Source organism: Eurypyga helias, unplaced genomic scaffold, assembly GCF_000690775.1.
Source record: "Eurypyga helias isolate BGI_N326 unplaced genomic scaffold, ASM69077v1 scaffold7743, whole genome shotgun sequence".
Lineage (NCBI taxonomy): Eukaryota > Metazoa > Chordata > Aves > Eurypygiformes > Eurypygidae > Eurypyga > Eurypyga helias.
In genome coordinates this window covers 1-23,101 of record NW_010243034.1, presented here as the reverse complement: position 1 = coordinate 23,101, position 23,101 = coordinate 1, and the positions used below count along the sequence as shown (strand labels likewise).

The 23,101-nt window shown below is 39.0% G+C and overlaps 1 protein-coding gene across 1 annotated transcript in view; it reads right to left on the bottom strand.

Annotated features, from left to right (window-relative positions):
• The window catches only part of ASZ1 (ankyrin repeat, SAM and basic leucine zipper domain containing 1), a gene marked incomplete at its 5' end in the record, with an annotated part of 28,489 nt that extends 5,700 nt beyond the window's left edge, over positions 1 to 22,789 (bottom strand). The window contains 7 exons of the mRNA XM_010149258.1: positions 1,798 to 1,910; positions 6,895 to 6,951; positions 7,329 to 7,404; positions 10,965 to 11,077; positions 13,483 to 13,617; positions 13,868 to 13,979; positions 22,667 to 22,789. Of these exons, the coding sequence (XP_010147560.1) occupies positions 1,798 to 1,910; positions 6,895 to 6,951; positions 7,329 to 7,404; positions 10,965 to 11,077; positions 13,483 to 13,617; positions 13,868 to 13,979; positions 22,667 to 22,789 (729 nt within the window). The remainder of the gene's footprint in view (positions 1 to 1,797; positions 1,911 to 6,894; positions 6,952 to 7,328; positions 7,405 to 10,964; positions 11,078 to 13,482; positions 13,618 to 13,867; positions 13,980 to 22,666) is intronic.
• Between the last annotated feature and the right edge of the window lie 312 nt (positions 22,790 to 23,101).

The window sequence follows — 23,101 nt, the reverse complement described above, 5'->3', positions numbered from 1 at the left end:
CTCCCCTGGTGCAACTTGCGGCCGTTTCCTCTTGTCCTATTGATTGTTACTTGGCAGAAGAGACCAACACCCACCTCTCCGCAACCTCCTTTCAGGTAGCTGCAGAGCAATAAGGTCTCCCCTCAGCCTCTTCTTCCCCAGGCTGAACAACCCCAGTTCCCTCAGCTGCTCCTCACAGGACTTGTGCTCCAGACCCTTCCGCAGCTCCGTTGCCCTTCTCTGGACACACTTCAGCACCTCAATGTCTTCTGTTGTAGTGACGGGCCCAAAACCCAGCACAGGATTTGAGGTGCGGCCTCACCAGTGCCCAGTTCAGGGGGAGAATCCCTTCCTGGTGTTGGACAGGATGCCACTGGCCTTCTTGGACACACTGCCAGCTCATATTCAGCCGGCTGTTGACCAACACCCTGAGTTCCTTTTCCACTGGGCAGCTTTCCAGCCACTTGTCCCCAAGCTTCCACTGCAGGGGGTTGTTGTGACACAAGTGCAGGACCCAGCACTTGGCCTTGTTGGCCTCAGCCCATCGGTCCAGCCTGTCCAGATCCCTCTGAAGAGCCTTCTACCCTCAGGCAGATCAACACTCCCACCCAACTTGGGGTCATCCACAATCCTACTGAAGGTGCATTCAATCCCCCTGTCCAGGTCACTGATAAAGATATTAAAGAGATCTGGCCCCAGCACTGAGCCCTGTGGAACACCACTGGTGACCGACTGCCAACGGGATTTAACTCCATTCACCACAACTCTTTGGGCCCAGTCACCCAGCTAGTTTTTTACCCAGTGAAGAGTACAACCATCCAAACCATGAGCAGCCAGATTCTCCAGGTGAATGCTGTGGAAAATGGTGTCAAAAGCTGTACTAAAGTCTAGGTGAACAACATCCACAGCCTTCCCCTCATCCACTAAGCGGGTCATTGCATCACAGGAAACAGCTAACAGAGCAGCAGCACAGCTGTCAGTCAAGAGGGAGATATACACACTTTAAAGAGGAACTGAACCCTTACTTTGCTGGACAGTAGAAAATTATTTAATGAGTAGACTGGATGTCAGGAGGAGTTTTTTCCTACTACTACTCTAGCCAGGCCACTGCAAATAAGGCAAATACAATGCCATGCAAATGGTGGTGGGACTGGGAAGAGAGAAACAGGCACGGAGCATCTAATTTACTAGTGACGCAGCTATGGCATGAGGAAGGAGCAGTATCTCTCCAGCACTCTTCTCTAAATTAAACAGTTCGACTGACTAAAGTCACAGTCTACTGCCCGAGCCCATTTCTAAAATTAGAGAATTAGAGACCACATCATGAGGGGTTTGTAAGGGTCTGTAACACTCTTGAAGCACGGGGAAGTAAGGAGGACAAGACCCCATTTCCACAGAGAAATATTAAAATTTGCTCAGTGAAGCACATCAGAGAAATTAAAGAATGAGAACACTGAAGCTTGAGAAGTGATTTTCAGAGTTTCTGATAAGAATACAAGGTAGTGAAAACCCTGCACAGCAAGGCCATGAAGCCCTGTTTGAGGTACAAAGAAAGCATTCATCACTCAAAAAGCTGGCCAGTGTAATGGCACATAATGGCAACATAACCCATAAACAGACTCCTACAACAGGAATCTATGCTTCCAACTTTCTGTGTACAAAACACACCTACCACCAGCCCTCATAACCCACTACCTGATGTATTCTCATGAATGTTATGCACGGGATAAGGTGTGAGAGGATTTTACCTCTGAGCTACAGAAACAATGCAGTCACCTTAAATAGCTCATAGTCCACTTCCTTAGCCATAGTTAGTACCTTAATTCCAGCTTCATCACTTCAGGGAGGTCTCCAATTCTTATTTCTTCCACTTGTAGCTCATTAACAGCATTTAGAAGTTTCTGTTGATCTCCTGGATTTGTAATGCCAATCTAAATTTAAAGATGAATTCCACATATGATTTACTTTTAACATTTATAAGACATAACAGTACAGTATCATTTATTGTGCAAGTTAAAGAGTCAAAAGAAGTTGCTTTTAAGTTACTGCAACCAGCTACAATGTATGTAACTGCCAAAGGAAAAAAAAATAAAAGTAAAGAAATTATTCAGTGATGCAAACAAAATTACAAGAATTGAGGAAGAGCCAAAGTGGAATTGCACAGGATACTCAGAAAATCGAAGGTTTGTTAAAAAAGAAAAAAACAAAACCAACTATTTTTTTCTAAGTACCTCTGTGTTGTTAGGAAGTTATGCTTATCTAATTCAGATTCACCAGTCATCTCTTACAGCAAAATCACCAATCATCATGATAGCGACACAGCTTTAACTCAAAGAATGGAAATACCAATTCAGCATCAAATGGAGAATTTTACAGAAAGAGGCCAGACCTTAAGAAGTGCTGTTATGAGTTTTTGGGTGTGAATTTTTTCCTCAGTTAGAGAAACTGGTCTCATAAGATATAAAATCTTTTCCTAAAACCTTATTTTCTTATAGAATCTCATTTTTAAAAAAGTTACCTCTACAAAGAAATCTAGTTGGTTAACACTACCTCTAAAAACTCCAGTGATAGAAACCAGTAGAGTGAGAAAATATGACCTGTTAAAAAGACACTTAGCTAGAGGTTTCTATCAATAGCCTATAAAAGCATCCTTTTTATATATCCAAAGGACAGCATACTTACAAACTCAGAACAGATTTCTCACCTCAAATTAAGACGGAGCCAAAATACTACTCAACATCAGCTTATACAGTCCCTAAGCTCAATCAGTTCATCTTCTAGACCCTTGGCTGAAAACAACATCAGAAATGTTCTTGCGTGTTCAAAACTTTGTCTTTTTTAGCTGAAGAAAGGCACAGTTTTCATCAGAAGATATACACTGAGGTTCTCCAAGTGATGCTTGGGACAGAAAACACTGTCTACAGTGTTATCCAACAACCATCTCAGATTAAAACTTAATTAATATTTAAATCCTAGGCAGAGAGTTTTCTTGCAGAAAACTTAAGAAAACAAACAGTTCACTTGTTAAAAGGGAAGCATGTCCGTGGCATATTCAATTTCTCTGCTCATCTGCTGTGCAACATGAGACTTCTGATGTTAGCAGCACTAGGGATGCTTCTCCACTCGAGTGGAAAACCTCATAAGGCCAGCTCCAAGTAGGACTTCATTCCTAACTCTCCAGCCAAGTATCTGGACTCATCAGGAGTGGATCACTCTGGAATCTGACTGCAAGTAACCCACAGTTTCCAAAGCTAGAACATATGGAGTTCTCACTGATGCTGTGAGGATGTGAAGTCCCCTGCTGCAGCCTCAGAAATCTGTAAGATGTTAGTGTTCGCAGTGTCCCAGCTTACTGTACTTACTGCAGAACCAATTTCCAATGAACAACAGACAACATACATCAGATCAAAAAGGCCAGGCAGCCTCTCTTTCTCAGATGGTGATGAGCAGCAATTCTAAGGAAGAGCAGATGCCTACAAAAACACTTGCTTTTGTGGGAGACTATGGTTTGTGATGCCCAGCGTTCATTGTGGCTCCATGGAACAGTTCTCCAGGTTCTCCACCAGGTGCTCAGAAATCGCAGGTAACATTAACTATGGGGTCACAAGTGTCTTTAAACATTTCAACACCACGTTGCAAGTCTATAGACAAGTAAGTTCTTCAGTAACGTACAATCCCAACAAGACTAATTGGGAGTTTAACTACAGGTTTCAAGAACTTCTGAGTTTCCAATAGGTTGCCATGGGTACCTGAACAAATTGTACTCAAGTCTCTTTGGTAAATATCACTAGCCTTAAGACAGAAAGATCTGGGTTTCGTAGAAATAACTTTATGTCGAGCTGTATGTACCTCCCAAAGCAGACATATTTTCCCTTTCTACACCATCCCTGATGAAGATGGGGGTTACCTGACTATTCATGCAATAATGAATGCATGGAACAAGCAGAGTGCAAGCAGCTCTTCTTCCTCATGGATAAGCAAGCTTTTAAGAAGGTGTTGGTTCAATTACACCCTGAAGTCCAAATAATGCAAATGCTATTGTGAAGTGGCCATACGTTTAAGAATGTACAAGTGTTGCACAAGAACTTGCTTATCTGTAAAGCAGATAACACGCAGTATAAATTTTGATTTTAGGCACGTCAACTCTAACATCTCTTTTGGTGTTTATTTAAATAAGTAAAAACACCGACCCCTGAAAATCCATGCCCCAGACTCATACTTCAGCATCAGCATGACTTTCCTGTTATCTGTTAGATGGAAACGAAAGAAGAGATGGATAATAGATTGCCTCAACACATGGAAGCGGACATACTTCTCAGATAAAAACAGTCAGGTTATGCATGAACTCTTACGTCCTTGCCATCTTGCCCAAGTGGTCACTATTTTTAATCACCTGACAACTTTCTGCCAAATATTACATGCTTTTTTTTTTTTTTGTGGGGAAGGAGCAAAGAGAAAGGAGAGCCCTGAAACTGTGATATGGAAGCACACAGGTCCGATCATTCTCTAATGATCATGTTAAGCTCCTGTGTTATATTTTGAATTTTGATGTATCAAGTTTTCATTATGCATCCTCAAAACCAGAACAGCATGCCATTTTCCTTTATTCTCAACTAATAAACATGTGAGAAAGGAAACATCTCTGTTTTAAATGCATCAAGTAGTAAAATTACCTCTGTTGCTATCTTGTGAGACAAATGCTCAAGAAACCCACACAAAAAGATCCAAGTGTTGAACAGATATGTCCCAGTATATTGAACAGACTTGTCTCAGTATGGAACAGTTTATAAGCTTAAAGAATGCAAGGATTTCGGCTTGAAAGAGTCATTGTTTAGGCTCTGTTGTAGAATACAGATAAAGATATTTACAGAGAAAATATCTTTCTGATATTGTTTGATGGAGGAAAGTGCATCATGTTAGTGACAGGATTTCTCCCCAGTTCTCTGGATACGAAGCAGCTTGGTTCATAGGCATCCATCAGAGGTCATCATTAATCTTTGTAGTAATAAGATCCAGGCTCTTTAAAAGAGCTGGCTGTTACTTGAAGATCTGCCATCGCACTAAAAACTTTCAACTCTGGACTTATGAGGCAACAGATTAGATTTGTTCTATCAGCAGTGTGGGGAGAAACTGTTAGTACAGCTTGAATACTAGACTGCATCAAGAATTTAGGATAATTTATGAAGTGCTCATAAGCCAGGAGTGTTATGTCATTTTTCAAATTCCCAACTGAGGATTCACTAATTAATTTATGTCCATGCACAAAGCACGACTAATTACCCAGGAACTTTTTCCTGCTGCTGCATAGCTAAGAGGCAAAACAGTTCTGTTCCTGTAGATACTACCTTCCTGCACAAGAGCAGCTGATCCAGGTATCCATTTCAGTTAGTCCAAAAAAGGCCTCTTTACAATAGGGAGTCCCAGACACGTCTGGACACTGAAACAGAAGTTACCAGTTTGTGTGAAATTATCTCCCTTCTGTGAAGGAACTATAAGGGTCATCCATTCACTAAAGTCCACAATTCTTTCCCCAGTCTCCCCTGGACAAATATAAGTAACGATTACAACATCAAAACAGGTGATCAATAAGAACATATACTCAGATTTGCAAGACAGCAGCTCACACAGTGATGAGAAGGAAGCCACAAAAATCTCCTTTAAGAGCAAAACTGTCAGCAGGGGCTTTAGGATCCATGCAAAGCTCACACTGGGATGCTATCTGATGGGCACAATCCTGAGGCTTCAGAAAAGCAGTAACATCAGAACACACTGGCATGCCTTATAATATTTAGGACTGAGTGAACTCATAAAAATCTGTTAGTTAACAAAGCTCCCTGTATGTGCACCCTCTGAGAATACATGATTATTTCCAAGCTCTGTCAAAACACTGAAACTCTACTCAGTTACAAGACAAAACTTCATGCAAAATATCCTTGTGACACCAACTCTGAAGGAATATTAACATCTGGAAGCAAACATTGGTTCCAGCTGCTAGAACACATGCCTCCTTGGTACCAGAAGAGGAAAGAAGCTGACACCGAGGATATGGCTAGAATCAGGAGCAGGGAGCAGGCTTGACTGGAGCAGCTATTTTAACAAGGCAACTCTGGTATCCCAGACCAGGTACAGAGTGCTCTGAAGACTCTGCAGCCTGAAATACTTACATTGTTCTAAGGAGACTCCTATAATTGGATTTTATTATGGCATCCTCCTGTAAGCACAGGAAGTCTTTCATTTCCCACAGGAATAATTCCAGCAAAGACTAAGGAAAAGCAACCACCCTATCTCAACTGGAAACCAAAACCTTGTAATAATGCATCACTTCCTCCTGGGTAACAGTGAAGTACAAACCTTCCTAGCTACAGTAAACTGTAAGAAACCAAATCTTCTCTCTTTTAAAAAATCTTTTCCCCTCACATTCCACACAAACCTGTGTGGGATATAAGATACCACAATGTAAGAGAGCTCTCCAGAAATTCCCACCTCACAAAGGAGGACCACATTTTAAGTAGTTGTTTAGGATTATCGACTGCTAATCCTAGTACCAATTCCTTTCAGAGAAAACATACTTAAATACTATAAATGGTAAAATTAAAGATGGAACCACTTCCTGTTCACCCCAACTCCCACATCACATCAGCAAAGAAATACTGGGGACTCCTTAGTCAGATCTAGGCAGAGAAGATGAATTCTGAGACTTGAATTCTTGTAAAGCTGATCTGTGTGATTTTATACTTTGAGAAAAGGTCTGTCCATATTCACATTAAAATTCAAGAAGTTACAAAAGATTCTGAAAACAGATCTTAAAAAAAAAGAATTCTTACAAGGTTAGACATTTATGAAGAGAAGTTAAGACATTTAAAACATTTATGAAAGATGAGAGAACTAAATGAAGTTCTAAAGGATTAAACTGACCTGTATTAACTCATCTTTTTGCATGATCAGAAGTTGTCTTAAAGATATCTCTCTTTCCTGTATAAAACAAAGGGGTTTCTACCATCAAAAAAAAATTCTAAAAACACCATTTAATTTTCTTCATGCATGTTTTACTTCAGTTTTCAGAAACAAAACCAGCTACACAATACTCTTACCAAATCAATGAGAGAGTTGTCTAGTCTAGAAACATCACATATTGTGATTGGTGCACATAATCAGAATTAAGCAAGCCACTCCATTCCACTGCAGTTAAACTTAACACTTTATCTATAAACTTTTGTTTAATAAATGTATTTGAGATTTAATAAATTCACTTGGATTAATATACTACTAGTGATAGAACTTTATGATGCTGCAGGTGCATTTTGCTTTCATGAATTACTTTACAGATAGCAGATATACCACACACTTACCTTCAATATTCCTACTATGTGTTCTAGACCAAGACCATGTAAAAACACTTCCATGTCATCTAACGTTGAACACAAACTGTAAATACAATTAATGACATTCAAGATGAAAACAGTCGAAATTAAAAAAAAGACATCCAGAACAAAACATTATAGAAGCACTCCCCAGAGAAAGCACTGGGGGCAACCTAAAGTTGTACAGAACTCCTGATGACAGCCGTATCTCATAAGCATCATTGGGTACCACTTAATTTATCCAAGTTTTACAAATGGCTTTTCTGTCTAATGAATTGAATTGAGCCTAAGTGGAATGATTTCATAAATAAATGTCATTTTATGTAGCAAACTATTCTAACTGAACCTTAAAGTTGGGCCACAAAAGCCTGAAAAATTTGCAAGTGGGTTTTCAGAAGAGAACTATGTATTCTTATCAGATAACATTCATATAAACCGGATTCAGCTCACAACTGTTCCAGTTCCATTTACACTAAAAAGGTTAGCAAGAAAACAGGAGTGTTTAATTAAGGATAGCAGAAATTAGTCCAGTAAGAAATTTGCTTTGTCAGAAGACTACTGTTCAGTAGGCAGACTGAGGTAGTAGTATAACCCACCGTAGGTTCGGAGTTTAATATTTATAAATATAGGTAAAATCTCAATTTTGCTTCCCTGCCCTACTAACAGATATAAAAATATAAGGGAAAAAAATATCTAAACAGCTTTCAACAGTCACAACAACTGTAATCAACAGAATTAAACCAAAATGCCAATCATACCAAATGCAGAAAGGACTACTGCAATTGCTACAGCAAATCCTTTGCCAAAACCCTGAGTTAAGAGACAGTTTGCTCTGTAGGGCCTGAAATGAAGGTCTGCCCACTTTTCATAACAAAGTTTTAAAGAGCTCCTATTAAAATTTGTAAAAAAACCCCAAATAAACCAAGCTCTCCAGAAAATTTTCTGAATACAGAAGAAAATATTTCAGGTTTGCACGTTGAGAATCTTGCACGCCAGGATTTTTGGTATTTAAGTATACTTATCCCTAAATCACATATGAAGGAGTTCATGCAACTTCCACACTGTAACAAGTCATTAGTTCAGTAAGCATGCCTTCTGTCAGCTGGCAAAATACAGAGTTCAAAATAATTTTAATGGAGTTTAAAGCCATAATATCCCTACCATGAAGCTGTGTTATCCTCTGCCTGATTCCTGCCCCCTCAGCATACAGGGCACAACAACCAGTCTTTGAGGTGAGCAACTCACGTATACATTCCAACATTGTACGTACAGCCAATGTCCCTCAAATGGCAAAGACAGTGTATCAATGGCCTGCAGTGATGAAATGTTTTTATTTAGGCATTTAAATCGCCCTGTTTGCAAAGGTTTTGGGAATCCTTGGGTAACTCAAGACTTTTGGTTCTGTTACAGGTGCAAGGAAAGGATTTTTTTTTTTTCTTTCCTCAGGATCAAAGAAAGGCCTATTCAGCATCCAAACAATAACTTGAAAGCCCCTGAATCAGAAAAGTACCTAATCCAGGAGCTGAAGAAAGCAAATTCCTGCCAGGTATGTGCATTTCCTTGTATAGTCTCAGGCACTGGAGCCAGGACAATTGTCCGATTAGGATGGCAGACAGCAACAACTGAAACTACACTCACTACCTAAGAACGACTGGAGGATGACAACAGCAAGGACTCACGGACCCTGCAGTGGGCCACAATGGATACCCAGTACCAGATGATACATTAGGAGCAACTGAGAGAAGAGGGACTTGAGAAGACAACTGGCAATGCCTGTGATGAAAATTATACAGGCAAATGGCAGAAAGGTGATACCAGCTCAAGGAACTATGATGGAGCAAACACAGGTATCAGTCTACCTCTTGGCTATCACTAGATTAAAAAAAGCCAACACATTAGGGGGTGGGTATGTGTGTGTGGAAACAGATAAGCCATATTTCTAAGAACAGGCATTTAACAGCCTGGCGTCTGATATATTCAAGAGAACTGTTTCCTGAAACCAAGGGTTCTACTAATTACCAGAAATGTTCAAAGTTATGAAACATCAGAACTAGGTACTGTTAGTATAAAAATCCTTGAGCTTCATAGAAATGCCTGTTCATAGAAACAAATCAGTTGCTCATCTGATGCAGAGAAAACCAGTAAAGTTTAGAAAAACACTACCGAAACGTTGTGAAATCCTGGAAGCCCAAGAATTGCCTAATACAGAATTAGGTTTGCGTAGCTAGATGTCTGGCTGCCATAAAGTATTTTAAGTTGGTTTCAGGATTTCAGTGTCTTATTTTAAAAGCTTATCAAGATTACCCAGACACTGGGAGAATGTCTTCTAGCCACCCTCAGGTTTCAACAGCACTAAATTACTTTGGATAATGGCTGCATAGTGTTAGTGTATTTCCCTATACCAGAAAAAGCCTGGAAAACATTCTAAATAACCTAAACCTATTAAAAAAATAAAAAAAGATCTGTTCTAACACTAAAGTCATTAAGTACAGACTCTATCTAGGAGTACGAATCTTTGTGAAGAATACCAGAAGATTTAAAAGAATTTCACCTTCATGGGAAGTACACAGGGACTCAAAATGACCCCCAAGGAGCAGACAGATCCCATGGGTGACCTGTTCATACATGGGGAGATACGCTCCGAACACCTTTAGGAATCTGAGAGTAGTAAAATGCAAGAACAAAGAGGATAGCACAGATAATTGATTTTGCTATGCAAAGCCTTCACTCTTCTGCTCCAAGAAGGACCTCTAAGACGTGGCTGAAGCACCAGAGAATAAAAACCTGGTTGACGCATACATTCATCTAGAAACAGAACTTGGTGAAGCTATGTCCGAACTGAGACACTCTGTCTGAGACTACCTCAGTGTGAACTGCCATCAGCCTGGTGATACAAAACCACGGCACTTCCAAATCAGCATGGCCTAGCTGAAGAAAGAATCAATCTGACCACCCAGAACAGACTATGGGCACTGGAAGTTGTTTTCTCAAGATCACACAGCTTCAGGAGGCTCAACTAGATGGTTTGTTGAGGACTTCTTTGCCAACATGTTCTGGGACAAACCCGTATCAGAGGTCTCTGAAGTTAATGAAGCAGGGGCTGATTTCAGTCATAGGACACCTGCAAGCTTCAGGGTCAGGGTCACGCTAGGCAAAAAATTCTAGAGCTTAACTGGTGTTCATACTTCATTTTGACTCTCATATATGCATAGAAAAAATGAAAAGGGCATGACTCTACCTGGTGGCTTGAAACTAAAAATAGGCATCCAGTGAAAGCATCAGAAATTTAACATCAAACGAAGACAACCACACAACAAGCAGTATCCAACAGGGGAGCATACAAGTTTAACAGACCTGAAATGAACTGAAGTGACACTGGACCCTGGCTCTACTGCACTTTACACCAAGCAAGAGGAAGGAAAGATCTAGAGCATGCTCTTTGTTTATAATGCAAAGGAATTTGAAATCTTGAAAAATTAATAGTACATTGATATACTTACTGTGAACTCTTGAAAATGCTCCAAACAATACACAATATGTATCAGTACAGCTTAATCACTGATATGAACAAATACAATCTCTTATGAATGTTTATAAGCTAAATTACACTATGACTCTATTTACCCAGCTCTGTGGCCAGAGACAGCTGTCAGAAATGTGTAGGTAGCCTCTTGCTTAGTTGTTCCATGGTATTTCCCCTGCAAGTTATTTGCAGCCAAAGAGAGTAAACTATAAATCTGAAAGAGCCAAAATTAATTAATTATTAATCAAAGTCAAAATACATATAGAAATACACAGGAGTAAGACTACAAAGACTTACATCATAAATTACTAATTACAAGGAACACAAAGCATCTGCCACTTCTCTAAAGCACACAACTGCAACGAGGAGTTAAGACTAAGCCCGCAAAGTTTATCAAGTGCCTTTCTGAATTAATCAATTTCCAGCATGAACTGATGCAGAGCAAACCACCACTTATAATGCAGTCTAAATCAGTTAGCATCTGTCACTACAGAAGCAGCAAATACACCAACATACTAATTTTTTTGATTTGTGGACAAGAGTTCTAAATACTCAAGGGAATAAGTTGTCCAAAAAGCACACGGCACATGTCTACCTTAACATCTCCATTTCCAGTGCATATACGGACCCAACATTTAGCAATTTACAACTGACAATCTAAGTTAACTATAGCTGACAGACAGGGGTCCTTTCACCTTATTAAAGCAGCAAGCCTTCTGCCAGACATCACTATGCATCAGCGATGGATTCCAGAAACTGAATTGCCCTTGTCTGAGTTTTGAGATAGTTACAACAAAATCCAGAAAAACAAGCAGAACCTAAATAAACCTAAAGGAATGGTGAAACCACTTTCCTGAAATACAGGTGACTAGCCAGTTTTATACACATATACACCTCCCCCCCCCCAATAAATGTGTGGTGGGTTGTTCCTGGCTGGCAAAAAAGCCCCTACCCAATTGCTCACTCACTCTCTGAGCAGGATGGGGGAGAATCAGAAGGGTAAAAATGAGAAAAAACTCCTAGGCTGAGATAGACGGAGTCTAATACGTGAAGGCAAGAAAACCTCCACAACCTATGCGATGCAAAGGCAGTCACTCACCATTTCCCACCAGCAGACCAATTTCCAGTCAGTCTCCAAGAAATAGCTACTTCGGAAAACACCTCACACCATTTTATTGCTAAACATGATGTTATATGGTGTGGAGTATCCCCTGGGTCAGCTGGAGTCACCTAACCTGGCTATGCTCCCTCTCAACCTCTTGCTCACCACCAGCCTACTTGCTAGGAATGGGGGGCAGAGTGAAAAACAGAGGCGGCCTTGATGCTGTGTGAGCACTGCTCAGCAACAGCTAAAATACTGGTATGTTACCAACACTGTTTTGGTCACAAACCTAAAACACAGCACCATAAGGGCTGTTAGGAAGAAAAATAACTCCATCCCAGCCAAACCCAGTACAATATGTAAGAAAACTATCCCCCCTCCCAGACCCAGTTTCCACGGATATAGTCTATATGACAAGCCAAAGGACTATCAGCAGTCTGAAGAGCAGGCCCCCAAGCTGGAAGAACCTCATGACTACTAAATACCACAATACCATCTGCAAGACTTTGCAGTAAGTCTGTGAAAGGTAGTGTTCCACAGGTCAAGAGGCAAGACCTACCTCTCAAGCGTGAGGAGCTTGTATTCCCTCCATATCAGACAAAGTCGTGTTATAAGTTTATATGGCCACAGCCTGATGAACAAGTCATTTAACAATGGCACAAAGCATTTGTAGCCCCTTTCGGTAACCTGAGCCTCAGACACTGATCTTGCTAGCCTACACTGACAGCTTTGTGCATAGTTATCATTTTTGCTCCTGCCTAGGCCTGGAGACTGGCAGGAAAAAAAAAGAAAAGAAAGAAAGAAAAAGGAGCTGTAAAGTGAATTACAATTCACATACATTTTTGCTGAGCCACTGCAAAAAGACCCATTATTGTTAAGAGCAACTCAAAGCAAACTACAGAGATCTGGTCTGACTGATTCACCACTTGGTAACGACAGTAAACAGATTTATTTTAGGAGAATACATGTTGTCTTCAGCATCTCCCTCTTTACACTGATAATTAGTGGATAGTTTTACACTGATAATTAGTGGCTAGTCTTCCAATGATATTTTATACCTTCTTCCCTCCCAGGAATGAATTTTGAAGATGGCCAGTAGCAACTCCCTCCCTTTTTAGCTTTAACCTTTTAACTTCAAATTCAATCAGAGACTGAACACTGCAAATTAATTTGATATCTGCATTCTCTCACACAATTTGGCAGACAGGAAAAAAACACAACACGTTATTTTTCTACTTCTCATATCAACGTTACTAATGCGAATAATCCCTTGTTCTGTATTCTAAATCTGAAGTCAAGGACTCTGGAAAAAAACAAGTTCCCAAAACATTATGGCATTTAAAGCCCTGTGAAAAGTTGGATATAACAGAAAATAGTCTCTGTAGATGTAATAGCACAAGTATTCAATTTGCTATAATTTAGTTATTAACACTTCTACAGCAAATTGTATAATTAACAAACAGACTGTTGAGACAAACCACATAATTTGCATTTCAAAGAGAAATGAAATTAAATACCTCTGGATGTTTATTGACTTTTGCTATCTCTGCTGCTGTTTTCTCATCCTTAGTCTGCAGATTTTTGTCAGCTCCCAGCTCAAGCAACTTAAAAATTACACTTTTATGCCCATGCTGTGCTGCCCATATTAATGCCTGCAAAGAACAAGTGTTTTATCAAGTTTACATATGGAGCAAAAAAGAACAGAGGTTCAATCAATAATGGAACTTTCACAAGGTGGCAGAATCTGGAGACAAAGACAAGTAATGCAAATCAATCTCAAAGGGGTGTTAAAGCAGAAAAATATACCAGTGGGTATTTCTGAGAAAGCTGTACTTAAAAACCTGTTTGTGGGTTCTTGCTTTTAAAAATTTTAATTACAGCACACAAAAGTAAATCACTTACTGAATATCCACTTTCATCTTGGGCATTTATGTGTGATCCATGAGCGACAAGTAGAGCAACAACCTGAGGATAGCCTTTTCTAGCTGCATACATCAGTGGAGTCATTTGTTTCCTGAAAGAAGCGGTGACAGGTGGGGAAAAAAAAAAAAAATCTTAAGATATCAACATCCAACTGCATTATCAAGTAGAGCACCTCAATTCTGTAAAGATTCTCTGTTCTGTAGAAGAACTAAGCAAAGGACAAAAGCCCAAGACACCACACATGCTTCAGCAGCACATCAGTCTACAGAGCGTACAGACTCAGCAACTCATTTATGTCCAGTTCGCAATTTTGAAATATTCTAAGAGTTGGCATTTATCTTCTGATTGAAAATAAGTCAAGAAGTCAAGTTGTTGTCCTCCGCAAGAAGGAAACTTAGAGGAAGGTAGTCACTTCCAGGGCTTTAGAATACAGACATATAGTAATTCGGGGGGGGTGGGGGGGCGGAGGGGAAAAATCAATGCTTTATCACCTCCAAATTCAAGTAGCTCATTAACACACAAACAACCTTAACAAGTTTCAGCTGATGAAACCATTTCTATTTTGGTTCTGAACTACACAAAATCAGTTTTTAAAGACCATTCCTCCTGCTGCTGCCACAGACACAGCAGCAGGCCTCTCATGTAGCACACAGATCAGCTTAATGAGAAGGGAATGGGCATAACTGCAGATCACACAGCTTTCACCCTACTCAGAGCAGAGAACATCAGCAAATCACCCTTTAACCCCTCAGTAAAAAAAAAAAGTGGCAGAGACTTTCAATTTTTACTTTAAAAATTATTTTTAAAAGACACAGCTTAAGTGATGAATTCTGCACCCAGTTTAATTTAAAACCAAAGTTCTGAAAAGAAATAGGCAGTTTTATAGAGGGCAAGGTGTAAATCACAACTGAATATTAAGAACAACAACAAAGTACCTACATGCAAAACCCTCTCTGGTAAGAACAATGTAAGCACAAGAATCACAGGTCACACAAGTCCCACCAGTGTGCACAGGTGCAGTGCGATAGCCCAGGGTGCACACATACTGTCAACACTCAGACCCTCCCCGAGTATGCCCCAGAGGAGAATTCAGAGAATTGCATACAAATGCCTCGAAAAATCTTAAATTTTAAGTACTAAAATGAAATACACATCAAAATATTTGTCCTTTATCCGATTTTTATTCTTTCTTCCCATAAATGTATGCATGGATGCTTTCTCTCCCACATATATTACTATTTCTTAAAATTGCTGAAGAAGACTTACATACACCATCTTTCCCATTATTCTTTTTTTTTTTAATATCCTAAACCCATGATATCAACAGTCTATTGATCTTATGCCTCTATGGAGATGCTTATAAGATGAATCCATTGTAAACTGCTCTAAATATTTTGAAAGAAAAAAAAATATTGCTCAAAATCTTCCTTCTACTTCTGAAAAGTATCTTTCCAGATGCTTTATGCTTATTCTTTGGTGGAATAAGAGTACAGAATTTTTAAAAAATGCAGTACTGGAGCACAAAGATGTGGAGTTTCTGGTCGCTATTAGTGATGTCCAATTCAAATTTATTGTGTCTTAAAATGTAGTATTTTTTTCCTAAAAAGTATTATGTATTGCTTTTAGTGTACAGCTCTGTGTCAAAAAATTATGATGTGAAATGATTATTTCATCCTGTTAGGATATACTTCAGGGGAAGATCATTCTTTGCAATACTGTGTTTCTTAACAGTAACTTCAACACCGACCACTAGAGGGACCCCAAAAAGCATAAGTAAACCAATGCAGCTGTTTTAAAATACATACTTTCTGCCTCCTTCCAAAGTACTGCTAGAACTAAGGCTTTGTGCATATTTCTTTGTTATTGCTCATTCACAAAAGGATGATATTTTGTCTTTTGCAAACACAGTTAGAAGTACACTGAAAAAAAAAATCCAGACATATTATACATTTGAAAGAGCCTTATGACAGGGGAGGACAATAGGCAATTTCTTGGAGATCAGCAAAATGAAAGGTAACCAGGCCTTCAAGACATATAGTCAATGAGAGAAAGGACCTTGGTAATGAAATTAAAAGACTTGCATCGATCTATAACTGATTTAGTCCATCAACACTGCAAAAGCAGAAGTTCTGACTGAATAGAAGGAGACATGTTTTACTATGGGGCACAGGGGAACTGAAAGCTCAGAGATGTTTTGTAGTCTCCGCCTTTGGTGGGTTTCTAGACCAGATGGCAACCAGTGTCACAGGAGAGGGGGATTTAAGGAAGCAGGTGGACTAGAGACTTCCCGAGGTCCCTTCTGATCTGAATTACCCTGTGATCCTATGAAATTACTATAGAGAAAAAGTCTCTACAATGTGCCCCTGTAACTTAACAACTAACTGATGAGACAGCAAGGTACATATATCTTTAGAAATATACAGATTTCTACAGATAGCTTCTGTTCATTCCGTAGAATATAGGTGATTACAACTGAAGAATTTGTAGCAACAGTAATCAAACTTGCTTGCCCAATGAAGACACTCACTCCCACACTTATTCACTTATTTCTATTCAGTGGCAGGTAGCCTTTGACAAACTTTCCATGCTATCACCTTTGAAGGATTTACATCTCACTGCAAAAAGAGTCTGTTCATGCCTGTTTTCATTTTTATTTCCTTTTTTTTTTTTTTTTGAACGTGCACACTGCTCTTACCTCACAATTACCTCCTGCTTTTACAAAGGAGAAACACTGAACAAAAGCCCAGAGGCTACAGAACAGTCTTTTCTACAGAGAACATCATGTAGTGGTTATGGCCATACAGTACTGCAGACACAGTATCTGAAATCAAGGCAACAACTCAGTGAAATTAAAGCAAGTAAAACCCAATACACATGACAATTAAAAAGTCCACCAACATGAACATGCAATTACTACTTCAAGCATTCCACTTTTATGTTCGAGTTTTAATTTCAAAGGTTATTTCAGGGTAGAAGCATATATAGTGCTGCATAAAACTTCAATTACATTTACGTACAACCATATATGAGGGGGACCGTTTAATGTCTCGGACACACGTTGCCCAGGCATCACCACTGAAAGCAAGGTCCATTTTCACGTACCTCCACGAGAGGGAGACCAGAGCATTTGGGAAAGAAAACCTTGTTTACCTAACCCTGCAATGAACCCCGGCAAATACAACAGCAAGCTTTAAGATGCCAAATCCACTGGTTTTGCTGAAGTTGAAGAGAAATTGAATGTATTGTCCATCTTACTGCAATCTGAAAAGGTACACAGAAAGCGCAGCGATAACTATCCAGATAAAAGACCTGAAGAATCCTTTGTCATTCTGAGGAACCATGCAAACACTCCTGTTTCAGCAATCTGGCTTGCAGGTGACGTTCTTGCCCAAACACCTGTGAAGTCCTTTTCCATGGCGCAATTTGCCATGCGACATTTGCCCATATTGAACATCATGCTTAACTGAGAGTAAATAAATAAAAATCTTAAAAGGCATATAGTCAATTTATTAATTAAGCATGTCTGTTCCAACTATGTTTGCTTCCAGCTACGACACGCCTAAATAAAAAGCAAGGAATTCTTCACTATTCTCATGCAAATTAAGCTTTTTGGGTTTTGTTTAGTTGGGTTTTTTTCTGTTGGTTTGTTTGGGGATTTTTGTGTTTGTTTTTTTTTTTTTTAACCTTTATGTCTCCTTTTATGTTAAGGAGATGTCTCCTTTTATGTTATGTTATGCTTTTATGTTAAGGATAGAGAAAAAGATAAACCCAAGGGTTTTTCAGTTTTCAGCCAAGGGTTTTTCAGTTTTCAGCGCCAACCAAAACTTTCTATGTGACATCTACGCAAAGATACAAGAGGTTCTTACAGGCTTATTTTATTCTCATCCTGTCAAAAAATGGGGAAAAACATAATCACAAGAGAGCAAGCTGAGGGGAACAGCCCTAAAGGCTACCACTTGGAGTCTCCAACCCTGGATAACCACACGCCATGATAAAACTGGGTGATAGAGTGACAGCTAGCTTCCTCAATGAACAATGTCCTGGGTGCCTGTCTGCTACCATGAAGTTGAACCTGTGGTGCAGAATTCACACCTGACAGACATTCTTCTGTTTCCGATCACACCCTCAAGCAAGACCAAGCTCATCTTCCTGGAAAATTTTAGAAGGAAGAGAAGATGTCTTCCATCTATCCACAAGTTTACTTTCATAAGGGAGGTTATCTGTGGGAAATTCAGTATTTCATGTTGGTGCTCTTGAGAAGTATAAGCGGTATGTAAAGCCTCATAACTGGATGTGTATTAACAAGACCAGTGTACCATTCACATTACAAAAAAATAAAGCATGTAGAAAAGAACTTATCCTTAAAGAGTTTACTCTCAATCTTTTCTCACTGTGTCCACAGCAAGACTAGGAAAGCTATTTGCCGTTCTTCTGGTTTACTGGGGTTTTACATGAGGTGGGAAACCCTATGTAAGTAGTAGTATTGGAAGAACATACTCCAGTGTACTGTGATCTGCAAGATACTTTTTCCAGGCACTATCTCGAGCTGGAGCAAGATAGGAGTCCTCTACTTGCATGACAGAGAATTTGTTAGGAGAATGAAACACACAGCTCTAGTAAGAAGGTTGGGCTGGAAAAGGTGACAGCTTGGTTTCAGGTTCCCTAGTTTTAGGCTTCATTACAGATTGCCAGTTCCTGTACCTTTCTGCTTCTGAGCTGTGTTTACGTTATTGTTTTAAAACTTAAAGAAAAGGCATCTGTGTAAGTTCTACAGCCCACAGAGGTGGGGAGGTAGGCAGCTACAAAGTTATCTTCATATGACTAGAAAAATACAAAGGATATAAAAGGGATTAGCATAAAAATTAACAATGGGGATGGCAGAACTCCATGCTATGACATTCCCAATCATCCTGCCCTGTCCTCCTACATCCGTACTCCATCACATTTTTACAAGCAAGCTGGTTTAGCTAAAAATGCGCACGCTTTGACGCAAAGCAGAAAGACAAACGAGTCATCTACATAATCAGAGACTTCTCAGAGTGTTTTCAAGTTTACTATCAAAGTGGGGGTAAAGTCTGCAGTCAAGAAATTCAGCACATACACGTGAAATCTACTCCACCTTTCTAACAAACAGGCAGTTTGCTGTCATGTAAAAAGCCCAAGCCAATTCTATGCAAATAACCCATAATCAGGGTAAGGCACTGATAGGAAGTTTAACATACTTGTGATAGAATGTTGCTGACATAAGCTAACGGATGTCAGTGCAGGTTTTGTTTCTGTTTTTCACAAAGGCTGCTCAGGTGACATTCCACAAGACTACACTGTCAGAATGCCCCTGTTACAAATAGCATGTAATGTTGCTACTGTCACTAAGTTTTTTATAACTCTGTCCAGAAACTGTGATCAACCTGTCAGTAGCCTGTCGGTAGCACCGTACAGTCAATATTTGCTGGGAAAAGTACAATAATCTATTTTGGTGTCTAGACTCCTATGAAAAGATCTGATGAACAAGACTTGACATGTTCAAAAGTCACTCAGGTACTCATTCACATACATGGCAGTATACTTCAAGCTCAACTTTTAACCTGTACAATGACAGAAGACAGACAAAGGTTTAGTTCCTGTAATACACACCCTTTAAAAAAAAAAAAAAATCAAAAGAATCAAAGATTTTCTGAGGACTTTTCTTTAAACATACAGAAAATTCACAACCGTTTTAGAGGAGAAACACTGAACACATGCTTGGTCATTGATCAGGACTCAACTGTGCCAGAAATTTTAAGAGTGAGGGAAAAAAAGCCACACAAACAAAATCAAACCTTCACATATCCTATACAGAATGAGAGACAAAGAGCTTATGTCAAAATATGGGAGGTTTCAGTCATTCACCTATTTGTACTTTCTTCTAAAAAAGAGCTATTAGCATGAAACATCAATTCAAAACACTCTCCTTACCAGCAAAGCCAATAGGTTTCTTTTACTCTTTTTTATGTAAACAAGAACTTGGAGGATGTCGTCACTGAAATCCATATTTACTAAACAATCTATGACATGTAATTCTAGCAGCAGTAATTTAGTTATCAGTTGGTCATACCTTTTCTTTCTGACTATAAGGAAATCACAGCTTAACATTAATAAAACCAGCATACCTTTAAGAAAGCACTGGAGGCTAAAAGAGGTTTTTTAAAAAAGACTCCTTAAATATTTTCGGGCCTTACAAAAGGATAAAGTATATAATTTACATTTTGGAGCAAGCAGGAGATGAATGATACAAGATAAGCAGAATGAATTTCTCAAGGTAGCATTCACTTACATGAAGCACTGTGGCTATAGTAGCTCTACAAAGACTATACAGAGCAGGTCTTACAATGGCTGCTTGTTTCACCTACCCATTATGTTACTTCTTGCTCGTCTTTCAAAACTCTTCAGTTAGCACTTATGCCTTGATACATTACACTACACTCTCACCAACAAAACTATTTTTACAGCCATCAGTATTCAGTTCCCAATTTTGATTTAGCAAAAACACTGAAGTTACTGAAGACTTTCTCATCAATACTCTATCATATTGCAAAGAAACCATCTACCTACCCACCCCTAAACCTATCTTTTTTCTTACACTGCATTTCAAAAACCACTTTATTTCTCACTAGTCCTTCTCTGCTCCAAGCACACTTCACGAATTAGACGAACAAAATTCCAAGTTTCTCTGTATCACCTCCAGATGACATGAAATAAAACCACCTTCTGGCTGCCCTGACAGTATAACAGAGAAAGGATAAATACCAAATTCTACCTTACATGAAGTTAAATATTCTGCTTTGCATTCACACATTCCAGTTGGTGGTGGACAAAAGAGAAGCTTCCTAAAAACATTCTGGTTCTTAAGTGCTGAGACAGCCAAATAATGTGAACCTTAGTTCTTAAACACCTGTGGTAAACTGATCACACAGGAAATACTCTCACATAATCTCAACTCACTGACAGTTCCGATGCGCTCCTACAGAACATCCTGCATGCTGTAATGAAACAGGTGAAGTGGGGCTGCAGTGCCACACAGAGGGTCTGTTTTGATCCCTTATCTTCACAGAAGGTGGTTTGATGTGTTTTATCCTCCTGTTTCAGAACATAGTTGAAGAAGCCCACAAAAAGCAGCAGCTGCTGCCCGCACTCTTCTAATGATGGAATGCTATGCACAGATGTCAAATACTGGAAATGAATAAAGGCAGCACCAAAGATTTCTGAAAAATCCAGACCCTGTACTTCTACTTTTGTTTGGTACAAATAAGACATTTCTGACTGTCACTTAATTTAGCTTTTCATTTGAGAAAGACGACTGTTGCAAAAGTGAAAAAACACAACTGGACACAGCGTCTGATGTATGCAAGCCTAACTCACACGTTAGCACGAGGTCTTAGGAAACAAAGAGATAGCAGATAAATATTTGTACATGAAGACCAGCTATGCATAACATACTCTAAGTTTATAAATAAAGTTTTGCGCTTAAAATTCCCATCTCTTGTGTCAGAATCCAAACTTTTTTTTTTTTTTTAAAGTTTAGCCAAAGGGCTTTCCAAATGTAAACCTGCAGCTTTGCACTCAGGCTTACATTTTCAAACACCCAGGACAAAGGTTAAAAATGGAAAGGCTTCCCCCATTTTTTAAAGCAGGATGTTTATCCCAACACCCAGCTATCTGATGGCAACAGTATATAATTATTTCAGAGTCTGTAGCTTTCTCTTCTTTCATGAACAATTTTTAGTCTAATAAGAATAAACGAACAGCATTTAAATTTGGTATGAGACATCAGTGGTGCTTCAGCACGACTGTATGTCCTCTTCGTCTATCAGTACTATGCTCATAGTGAGGTTCAGGGCATAGAGTAATTGAATTCTACAAATAAGAACCAACAGGCCTCCAGTTCTGTCCTTCCAGAGAGTTACACAGCCTACATATCTCAGGTAATGTGGTGAAAGAACTGTGGTATAAAAAAAAAAAAAAAAAAAAGAGCTTCAGTTAGCTGAAAAAGCAGCAGTTTCAATTTGACCCAAACATTATCTCTTTTTTTCCCCCAGCAGCGGGAAGACAGTTTATCCTGGGTGAGCCCAGAATTTCATTCTTTTTTGATGCAAAACATTGCATCAGACTATGTAACTACAGACATCTCACAATGCACTGCTTCAGATTGCTTAAACACAAAGTGGTAATTCAAGAAACAAGCTATTACTTGTTTTTAAATGGAGATTAAATCTCCTTTTAATGTGGATTACTCCAGATTGCACTAGAATAAATGTATTTTATTTATAGAGAAGGTTTTTTTTTCCATAGGAGGCTGTCTGTGAAAGAAATATAGCTAGAGACCCACAACAAGCTCAGAAGGAGGACAAGAATTTAAATAAAGCATTAACTGATTTAACTTACATCCTTAAACAGAATAGAAATATGATTTGGAAAGGCAGAGGACATACTTCTTGCCCTTACACTGCAGTCAACTGAAGTATTATGATTAGTTTTTATCTTAAACATATATCTTGCTCAGCTGAAGAACATATTTAAATTTGATTAAACTGATCATAGTCTTATTTCCCCAGATGAATGACTGTACTAGGAGAAATAAAAACCTAGACGCTAATCTTTCCTTATACAGACAGCAACGAAGTTACAAAAAGCTAATGAAGTACACATCATCTTAACCAACAACAGCTATGTCTATAAAGATGTCTCTACATTAATATTAAATTTTATGCTGTATTCACAGACATGGGGATTTTTTGGTACCTGCAAGTAAGGTTAGGGTCAGCATTCCTCGACAGAAGCAGTTCTACAGTCTTCAAGATGTTTTCTTCGGAAGCACATGCAGTACACGCTGCCATCAGCACAGTGTACTTACCTGTTTTGAAACTTGCAGTTAGAGAACATCATATGCAAATATAAATACCATGCTAATCCAGAAGCTCCTTTAAAAGCCTTTACATTTGCTAGAGTTGTTAATTTGGTTCTGATACTCAGATATTTAGAAAAGGGTAAGAAACTTGTTTTCCTTCCAGTGAAAGTCACTAGAATTATCAGGTAAGATAAAGGCATCTGAAAAGAGAAGACACTCAGAAAGATGAGAGTGAATGGCAGTAGTAAAGCATCTATTCCTACTGAAGTTTAGGATATTCCTTAGGTACCCCAAAAAACCCAAGTAAGAGCTTAGAATCATAGAATCAT